This window comes from Protomyctophum parallelum, assembly GCF_964188405.1.
Source record: "Protomyctophum parallelum genome assembly, chromosome: 23".
NCBI classification, from domain to species: domain Eukaryota; kingdom Metazoa; phylum Chordata; class Actinopteri; order Myctophiformes; family Myctophidae; genus Protomyctophum; species Protomyctophum parallelum.
In genome coordinates this window covers 25,139,190-25,150,317 of record NC_139715.1, presented here as the reverse complement: position 1 = coordinate 25,150,317, position 11,128 = coordinate 25,139,190, and the positions used below count along the sequence as shown (strand labels likewise).

The following is an 11,128-nucleotide window of genomic DNA, read 5'->3' as shown; positions in this document are numbered from 1 at the left end:
CCTCCGAGGGCACTTGTTCATCTCCCGGCGAGGCTTCCCTTTCGGTTCCTCCATGTTCTGAATTCCCGTAGAAGAAGGAGAGCAGTCAGTGGTAGGAGAAAAGTACTGCACTCAAAACTATTTTATAATATATTTAAGGAGTTTTGAAGTTCATTCCACGAGGCTGGGCCATTGACAGAAAAAGCTGTCCATATGGTGTGGTTAATGTATGAGTTGTAATAATAATCAAAATCTACAAAAAGAAACTTGTACCTAAAGTGTTCAAATAATTATAGTGTAGTAAATTAAGTACAATATATAGATCTGAGATGTAGTGGAGTAATGTACAGTAGAAGTGTTGGAAACTGGAAATACTCAAGTAAAGACGTACAAACATCTTTTGTTGTATATCAAAGTTGTATTTAACCCATTTTTGTCGGGAACCCCTTTTGGTGTTAGCATTATGTTATGCTTTAGCTATTGAAAAATAGCAGATCTACAAGCTCATAGCAAGCTTGTAGGTCTGCTATTTTTGAAAAATCGAACGACTGAAAACTGTCATTTTCAAACAGACATTTTTATAATCTGATCTCAGGTCAAAATGGGTTAAGTACAGTAATTAATTAAATCTACTTCCCACCACTGTAGAAGGAAGGGCCTCCTCACCTGAGTCCTCCTCCTCAGTGTCCTCGCCAACTGCTTCCTCCTCGACCATATACGGTATTGTGTTGCCCCCCACTTCCTGGCCAGTGGGTTTGTGGGTATCGTAGGCCAAAGCCTCTGCAGGGACTTCAGCCTTTGCCGTGGCGACCTGTAGAGACGCACCCCCAGTGACGTTGCCGTGTCCTTGTTCCTTTGTTATGACCTCGGTAGTGATGTCACTTCCTGTAGTGGTTGCTATGACGACCTCATGTATCTCTGGGGTCACCCGGGTGTAAGGGGGGAAGCCACGGTCGACACCCACAGCTGTGATTGGTCCACTCGTAGAGACATAATTGTCTGTGACGAAGAGACAAAGAATAGGTACAGCGAGACAGAATTGAAATGGTGATGTTATCTATCTTCATTAATGCTCACTGTTATATTATGGTACAAATGTCATTGTTAGGCAGGTTTTCATTTTTTACTTGCGCAAGCAGAGTGCGCAAGTACTGCGATCGGCTGGGTATGTATGTATGTATGCATGTCGGTGTTGTCCACCTTGATGATAAGGTACCACCATTCTTGATGACGTAACTAAGGTACGTTTGGTGATCGGCTGGGTATGAACTATGTATTGTATGTATGTGTCGGGGTAAGAATGGTGGTCCCTTATTGGCTGTTGATGGTGACGTAACTAAGTACGTTTCAAGGTTGGTATACTGTAAGGTCAATAACGAGTCTAAAGGATTTTGAACGGCAGTTGTAAGAGACATTAGTTCGTAGCAGTACTTGCTCGCTCTGCTGGCGCACAAGTAGGCCATGGACTACTTGTGTGCAAGGCGCAAGTTGACACCTCGACAGAGTGCCTTTCTAGTTTGTTTCTGTTTTTATTAACGTGCGAACAACGGAGCTTAGCTTAGATTTCCCATCGATGATGTCACTGGTAGGCAGTACTTTATTCACCATAAAGTTGGAACTGGAGTCTCCATTGACCCGCTGAGCGCTGTTCAGAGGTTCTGAGCCCCATGGGGCTCAAGAGGTTAAAATAACTAACAACCAAACGATCTACAAGCTTACGTTGTAGATCGCCTATTTTGGGTGAGTGACGTTCTGAAACGACTGAGCAGGCATACCTCCTGTGTTGTCCATTGAATGGTCACTCTGGAACTCCATGTCTTCAGTACTGCGCACACACACACACACACACACACACACACACACACACTATTTTAACACACTTTATATTTCACACAAATCTCAAAGTAATATTAATTCAAAAGCACACACGCACACACACACACACACACACACACACACACACACACACACACACACACACACACACACACACACACACACACACACACACACACACACACACACACACACACACACACACACACACACACACACACACACACACACACACACACACACACACAGTTCTCACCTGTTTCTTGCAGTATCCATGGCAATCCTCTGAAACAGGAACATATGATTGGAAAGTAGTTACTTTATTGAGACACTACACCGTCTTTCATGTCAAGGACCCCCAAATTGACCCTAATTATTTGAAAAGATATGCCAGGGACCCCCATGAGAGAAGATTTCCACGGCTCTAGCAGTGACTCTCAACACTTTCAAGGACCTCCCAGTTTGACATGCATTAGTCTACGGACCCCCATTTAATGGCATTTCTATCTCTGGGACCCCACATTATATCACAAAATCAAAGTTACCATTTGTACACTCTCAGAGTTACAGAACCATAAGGGTCCATATGGTTACAAACTATCATTTAGCTGGGGACTCCCTGGAACTCCCCCAAGGACCCCTGGGGGTCCCCAGACCCCACTTTGGGAACCACTGCTCTACATAGTATGTGATGGTATAGTTTACTGAGACACTACACTGTCTCTCTGCATTCTATGATCCTATAGTTTACTGAGACACTACACTGTCTCTCTGCATTCTATGATCCTATAGTTTACTGAGACACTACACTGTCTCTCTGCCTTCTATGATCCTATAGTTTACTGAGACACTACACTGTCTCTCTGCATTCTATGATCCTATAGTTTACTGAGACACTACACTGTCTCTCTGCATTCTATGATCCTCTAGTTTACTGAGACACTACACTGTCTCTCTGCATTCCATACTAAATGTACAGTTTAATACTGTCGTAGGCCTACTGGGAGCCGACTGCCCGGTACAACCACAGTGCCCGGCCTAGTGTCTTGCTAAAGGGTACCGCAGGGCACCTACGGACGGCTGAAATTCAAAACGGGCCCCCGTAAATTCTGAATCCCCCCCCACCGCCCACCCCTTTTCCCCCTCATTGTATATGTTTCTTTTCCCTTTTTGTCTCCACCAGGCCGAAGGCATGTGGGGAGAGTATGTTTTGCACTCCGTCCGTCCGTGTGTCCGTCCGTCCGTGTGTGTGTCCGTGTGTCCGTGAACAGCTAATCTCGGCCACCGTTAACCCGGTCGATGCCAAATTTTGCACACACACTCCCTGGATGCCAACGATGAACCTCTGCCCCAAACTTTCCAGAACGGCCTGTTATAGCGCCACCAGGAGGCCGCTTTGTGCAAAACAACCCGGTCGATGCCAAATTTTGCACACACACTCCCTGGATGCCAACGATGAACCTCTGCCCCAAACTTTCCAGAACGGCCTGTTATAGCGCCACCAGGAGGCCGCTTTGTGCAAAACAAGTTTTTGCACAGTACACCTACAGATTTTGTCCAAACATCACGCAAATTGGTACACAGTCTCTCTAGAGCCATTCAACGAAACCGGTCTTTCAGATTTCTCACACTCCATCCTGATTGGTTAAGATTGGCTTCCAAAGTTCACAGGAGTGCTGTACAAATCGCCACAACTCCTCAACGCAGCGTCCGATTGCGATGAAACTGTGCACGCATATTCCCACTAGGCTGAGGAAGAAATCCTGGTGGAGACCTGTGCCCAGAAGGGCACTTTTTCTAGTTAGCTCTCTTATGATGAATTCCTGTTCTGTTTTTGACAATATAGAAGTGTCTATTTGTACGTCTCTAAATGTTTTTATGAATTGAACAAGGTGGACCCTCTTGTAAACAAGTGTAATGCTTAATTGGGTCGTCCACTCACAGTTAACAGTCTTTGTATTGAGTTTGTGCTTGAAATGTACTGTAATTCTGCAAACTGTTAATACATATTTCAATCAATCAATCAATATGTTTAATCAACACCTCATTGGTCAGAATGTTTTGACTCACACTCCTGATGAGGTGGATGTGCTCTTCCGATTGGCTGAAATGTGCGCCGATCTCCTTGACCGATAGGGAGCCCTGCAGACAGCGGTCCACCCAATCATGATACTCGTCTCCCTCCGGGAGGCGGTCCCAGAAGATCTTAAAGGCCTCCCACACCGTGTCCTGACACACTGACACACACACAAACGCACATGCACGTGCAGACACACACACACACACACACACACACACACACACACACACACACACACACACGCAGAGAAGTGATTTTCAACAGATGGACAGTGAAATAAAACCATTATGATGTAGTAGACATTCTTTAGGTATAAATTCAGGAAGTGCAGACCTACTCGGTGGCGCGCTACGAGCTTGTAGATCTGCTATTTTTCAATAGCTAAAGTATAACATAATGCTTAGTTAAACAGGGGTTCCCGTCCAGAATGGGTTAATTATCAGTTGAGTATCTGCAAACAGGCATGTGGCTTTGAATTGAAGTGCGTGCGTGCGTGCGCGCACCTCTCAGGTGATAGTACTCCAGGTGGTTGGACACCGCCTGGTCCAGGGTCTCCTGGTCACAGATCTTCACTCCACTGGGAAACAGAACGTTCCTCTTGGACCTGGACAGCAGTCCTCCTCCTCTCTCAGAGGTCTGTGAGATCTGACTGTCTCCGTAGGGCCGTGAGATCTTTACATCGAGCGCGGTGAAAGGCTGCGCTTCCGCTGTATCGGTGTGAACTATAGAAGACAACAACACATGAGTAGTCATGGTAACCAGGATGTTTGAACCAAAACAACAACACATGAGTAGACATGGTAACCAGGATGTTTTTTTTATCATGGCGGCCCCCTACAGTCGCGGCCCACCGGGAAAATGCATGGTATGCCCGGTGGCCAGTCCAGCCCTGGCATGGGGTCTGGGTCTGGGGGAGACATCCTGGGGTCTGGGGGAGACATCCTATAAGCATGGGGTCTGGGGGAGACATCCTGGGGTCTGGGGAAGACATCCTGGGGTCTGGGGGAGACATCCTGGGGTCTGGGGGAGACATCCTGGGGTCTGGGGGAGACATCCTGGGGTCTGGGGGAGACATCCTATAAGCATGGGGTCTGGGGGAGACATCCTGGGGTCTGGGGGAGACATCCTGGGGTCTGGGGGAGACATCCTGGGGTCTGGGGGAGACATCCTGGGGTCTGGGGGAGACATCCTGGGGTCTGGGGGAGACATCCTATAAGCATGGGGTCTGGGGGAGACATCCTGGGGTCTGGGGGAGACATCCTGGGGTATGGGGGAGACATCCTGGGGTCTGGGGGAGACATCCTGGGGTATGGGGGAGACATCCTGGGGTCTGGGGGAGACATCCTGGGGTATGGGGGAGACATCCTGGGGTCTGGGGGAGACATCCTGGGGTATGGGGGAGACATCCTGGGGTATGGGGGAGACATCCTGGGGTCTGGGGGAGACATCCTGGGGTATGGGGGAGACATCCTGGGGTATGGGGGAGACATCCTGGGGTCTGGGGGAGACATCCTATAAGCATGGGGTCTGGGGGAGACATCCTGGGGTCTGGGGGAGACATCCTGGGGTCTGGGGGAGACATCCTGGGGTCTGGGGGAGACATCCTGGGGTCTGGGGGAGACATCCTGGGGTCTGGGGGAGACATCCTGGGGTCTGGGGGAGACATCCTGGGGTCTGGGGGAGACATCCTGGGGTCTGGGGGAGACATCCTATAAGCATGGGGTCTGGGGGAGACATCCTGGGGTCTGGGGGAGACATCCTGGGGTATGGGGGAGACATCCTGGGGTCTGGGGGAGACATCCTGGGGTCTGGGGGAGACATCCTGGGGTCTGGGACACACATCCTATATACCTCAACTGGGGAAGGCTGTCCTGAAGAGGTGGGTTTCGAGTGTCAATATCTGCTATTATGTGGCTAGTTTGAATAGCCAACACTAAAATCTAAAATGATACAGGTGGCTTTACCAGATTTAATGGGTTACGGTTGACGATGCGATGCGTGGACGATATACGTTCCTTCATGGTGATGCGATGCCATACGATTCAATGATGTCACATGACTCATTTATATTACATGTGTGGAGAGTTCTTTAACAGATTAAAGGGATTGTGACATTAAAAAAAAGGTTTTGGAATTGTTCTTATTTTTTTTAGGTTTTCTAATCTCAATTGCACCCAAAACACATGAACTTTTAACATTCAGTAGATTTTCTGTGATCTGGGGTTTTCTGGCTCAAACAGGTGCTCTGATTTGCCGGCAGTAAGTGATGTAAGACCCTGCAAATCCCATATATGTCAATGGGATTTGCCAGCAGATGTCACTGTTTTGGGATTTGCCAGCAGATGTCACTCTGTTGCCTGTTTTCATTGTAGCTCAAAAGGCTTCCAAACCTTAAAGAAAACTTCAGACCACAGAAAATCCACTGAATGTTCAAAGTTCAGGTTTTTTGGGTGTAATTGAGGTCATAAAACCTAAAAGAAAAATAAATGAAAATGAATGTCATAAAACATTTAAGACTTGAGGCCGATTCGATTCTACAAATGTCTTCTAAATCTAAGTTCCAAAAATAAGTTCCCAGTTGCTCTATATCACCTTTTATCTCCATACTTTACTGTACTACTTGACAATACTACTACTAGTACAATAGTACAGTTGACAATCTTGATAGTAAATATTAAATAATTAAAATCACGTCCCACTGGGAGGAGACCCCGGGGCAGACCAAGGCGCAGTTGGAGGAAACACATCGACTCACTGGCCTTGGAACGTCTCGGAATCCCCCAGGAGGAAGTCACTAATGTTGCTCTGGAGAGGGAAGTCTGGAGCTCTCTGGTGGAGCTGTTGCCCCCGCGACCCGACTACGGATAAGCGGTTGAAGATGGATGGATGGAAATCAATCAATCAAAAGTGTCCACATACCTGCTGTAAGGCATATTGATCCCATAACGAGGACAGCTCCCAGAGCCCACAATGCAACAGTCCTCCTCTTCTCCATGTCAGTCCAAACATCTAGCATGTGGACGTTCTACCTGCTGGTCGGACCAGGGACGAACAGCACGGCATCGCTTCCCCGAGGCACGTGCAGCTGGCGAGTAGGACCCTCGCGTCCCAGGAGAACACGTCCAAGCTGGCTAGTAGGACCCTCGCCTCCCAGAAGGGCACGTCCAGCTGGCTAGTAGGACCCTCGCCTCCCAGGAGGGCACGTCCAGGTGGCTAGTACGACCCTCGCGTCCCAGGAGGGCGCGTCCAGGTGGCGGATATAGGACCCTCGCCTCCCAGGAGGGCACGTCCAGGTGGCTAGTAGGACCCTCGCCTCCCAGAAGGGCGCGTCCAGGTGGCGGATATAGGACCGCTCTGGCAGTTAGTAGGCTGAGGTCAAAGTTAGGACACCAACGTGGCACCTATAGAAGGAAGGTGACAGTCATAACCCGGGTTACAGTTAGGGTCCAGGTTACAGTCAGAAGGCTGAGGTGGCACTGTGGGAGTTACAGGATCCAGGGTGTCCAGGTGTTTATAGTTTATAAACTAAAAAAATAACGAAAAATAAAATTGAAAAATAAATAAAAATGAAACTAGCAAATCCGCTCCAGAAACTGATTAAAATAAACTTAAATTAAAAAAAAAAGTCATATCAAAACGAATTAAACTAATCTAAAAAGAAACATCCCAAACTATAACAGGTAACAGTTGTAGTGTCATGAGGTGACGGTCAGAAGGCTGAGGTGACAGTCAGGACTGGGAGGTGACATTAGACTGGGCCAGTGGCCAGATGGAGATTTGCGCCTGCCTTCTAATCCAATTTGCTAAGACCCCCTCGCTTACTGAAAACCTGACAGATATGCCTTTCCTTTATGGATGCAGAACTATCTCTGAACAGAACATGCACAGATTTTGTCTTCCTTGTGACACGGCTCTGTTCACGGCTCTGTTCATTTATTAATTTATTCTCACTTAAAAAACAATAAAATTATACATACATTGTTTGGTTTTGTCGCTTGTCGTTTTGTGGTTTGGGAGGTGTGTACATGGTGGTGGTGGTGGTGGGGACTATGTTTTGCACCCAGTCCGTCTATCCGCGTGTCTATCCACGTGTGCGTCCCAGCTAATCTCCGGCACGGTTGGCCGATATTGACGTGACACTTTTCCCACACACTACCTGGATGACCGAACAGAACCTCTGCCCCCCCCTCATGGGCCTGCTATAACGCCACCAGGAGGTACATTTTTGCAAAACATACAGATGTGTTCAAACATCACAAAAATCGGTACACATTATGTCTATAGTCTTTTAAACCAAACAGGTCTGTCGGATTTCTCATACAACCAGATCGGCTATGGTTGGAAAAAAAAAAAAAAATCTAATTGAATCGTAGATTAGGCATATTTGTGTTATTTAGATGATGATGATGAGGCCATATCATCTCAAATTACATATCTGATGACGAGGACATATATTCTCTTGCTTCTGAAGAAGGCATTTATTTTCTCTCTCTCCCTCCCTCTCTCTCTGCCTACTCCCCCCCCCCCCCCCCCCCCACCCCTATCTTTCCTTTTTTTTCTTTTTTTCCTATGATGTAAAGAGAAGTTTGTGGCGGCGCGACTCATGTTGCTGCGGCTCGTGCACTCAGCACATCAAAATTTCGTTTTTCTGCTGTTACAGTTGTAAAAATGACAAATAAAGCCTATCCATCTATATAGACAGCATCGGAAGCTGTATGCTCAAGGAAACATGCTGTGTCAAAAATGTAGCATGTGGTCAGTACATGTGGTTAGATATTTCTGTACACCTCTGTATACTGCCCACCTGTGGTTTATAAATACTGTATCAGATTGCTACGGAGAGCTCCAAGAAGCCCCAGTGCAAGCCAGATGTTTGTTAGAGTCTGGATATACACCTCTGATGTGCTACGTAACCTTATAGAGTTATGTGTAGTTAGTGTCGGGGTAATCCACCTGCTCTGCAGTGCTACGCAATCTTATGTATAGATGACTTATCATGTACAGTATGTGTTTGTTAGTATCAGGGTAATCCACCTGCTCTGCAGTGCTACGCAATTTTAAGTATAGATGCTAAATGAGCCTTTGTAGTAGTGCTGCCAACGAATATTCCATATTCAAATGAATATTCGAATAAAAAAATAATCAAATGTATTAAATTAAGATAAAATAAAAAAACAATAAAAATTGCTGTGTGAGATCTGGCGAGACTGTGCCACAAAAACTAAAACATTATAAAAAAATTAGGCTATTAAGATCATTTTGATCTCGCAAGACTCAAGAGAGCGCATTTCTCAGCACCAACCGCGGCCCATACAGGACCGGACCATATAGATGAAGAAAGAGAAAGATTTACAGCATATTAGGCTGCAATATTCATATCATATTCATATTAAAATCATATACATTTGACGTTCGAATACATCCTTTTAAAACAAAGGAATATTCAAAGGTCATTTTTGGCCAATTATGGCAGCACTAGTTTGTAGACATATTTAAAGTGCAGCTCAAGACCTACTTCTACACTTTTAAATTCCTTGTTATTCATGTCCTCACTGTATTGCATCACTGCTATTATTTTAATGATTTATGCCTTGCTTTTCTTTTCTTTTTTTCCCCTCCATTGCTCTGTAAAGCACTTTGAGCTGCCTTGTGTCATGAAAGGTGCTATACAAATAAAGTTGTATTACTATTATTACATAACCTTAACAGTATGTATAGATTTATGTGTAGGACATCAGAGCCATCTACCTTAACCCTACTAACTAACCCTATACGTAGTTCTGTCAGGTTCTCCTCTATAGACACTTTATAGACAGTCCTTTTATTGTATTTACTTTTCTGTTTTTTTAAATTATATAGTGTTTTTGTGATATTGATCTCCCTCGAGTCTGAATTGAAAATTGAATTGATGACTGAGATAATTATTAATATCATTATTATTCCTAATTCAGTCTGTTTCAACTTACAACAGAATTTCCCCCTGAAAACCAATACATGTCTGTCTGTCTGTCTGTCTGTCTGTCCGTGTCTGATCAGGATAATCTCCCAGACACAGTAGGAAGGTCAGAGGTCATATGAGGTCAGCCCCCCTGCTAAACTCTCCCTTCGCAGTTTTCACTCCATAGCAACCAATTACACTGCTAGACGTGTATACGTGTGTATGCGTTTTATTATTGGTGTGTGTGTGTGTGTGTGTGTGTGTGTGTACAGTATGTGCGTGCGAGCGCGCACGAGAGAGAGAGAGAGAGAGAGAGAGAGAGAGAGAATGAGTCTTTGGTGTCTGTGCATGCATGCGTGTTTGTGGAAACATTTACAGATTACACAGGGGTGTGTGTGGGGGGGGTAAATCTGTCTAATCTTTACGATGTGTTTGTCTCAGATTACCTTTCCCTGGGAGACAGACACGAATCTTGGCAGACAGACACTGAAGACTCTGAAGCTGCAACCTGTCCGACTCCGTGCTCTTTAGACGCTGCGCACACAGACATGCAGAGACAGACAGACAGACAGGAAGGCAGGCAGACAGACAGGCAGGCAGGCAGGCAGGCAGGCAGACAGACAGGCAGGCAGGCAGACAGACAGGCTGTACTCGCAGAGCAGCCAGTCTGCCTGTCTCAGTGAGTGACAGCCAGGGGGGGGCTTACTTTCACCAGAAAAACGACAAATTTAAATAAAAAGAGTTCAATATATTATATAATATAATAACTTAATATATATCGGTATCAGCGGATATGACCATGCAAATAATCGGAGATCGGATATCGGTCACAGTTTCAATATCGTACACCTCTAATAATAAGATAGATAAGATAACAGTGTAATAGTGTATGCATTCACGCTCATTAACATATACAATTAATTATTAGTCATTAGTAAGACACTTTATGGAGACTGTAGCAGACATGCAGTCATTCACACGTCATTAATTAAGAGATAAAAAATAAGTAAATCAATCTTGATCCCGATTGATTTACAGTAAGCAAGGACAACACAAGGTAATACATCAAATACATCAAAATATTAACCCATTTAAAAATATGTCATCTAAATCCTGAAAGAATATATATTCAAAGATTTAAGCCAAATGTTCACGATTTTTCAAAAATAGCAGACCTACAAGCTCGGACATTCATTTCAGACATGCTCTAGTATGCGAGTCTGGTTGTTGGCTGCAAAACATGTATAGTGATAAACTGGAAGTCTCTAAACTGTTTCAAAAGATGGCTCAACGAG

General features: G+C 45.4%; 1 protein-coding gene across 1 annotated transcript; it reads right to left on the bottom strand.

The window, feature by feature from the left end:
- Positions 1 to 2,067: 2,067 nt before the first annotated feature.
- LOC310853967 (interphotoreceptor matrix proteoglycan 2-like) lies at positions 2,068 to 6,931 on the bottom strand (the record flags this gene model as incomplete). Its single annotated transcript, XM_083758443.1, has 4 exons — positions 6,815 to 6,931; positions 4,399 to 4,617; positions 3,886 to 4,052; positions 2,068 to 2,100 (listed from the first exon to the last, which is right to left on the bottom strand). Exons 1-4 carry the CDS (start codon positions 6,909 to 6,911, stop codon positions 2,068 to 2,070), a joined length of 516 nt encoding a protein of 171 aa, XP_083614569.1. The 5' UTR covers positions 6,912 to 6,931.
- Positions 6,932 to 11,128: the final 4,197 nt, after the last annotated feature.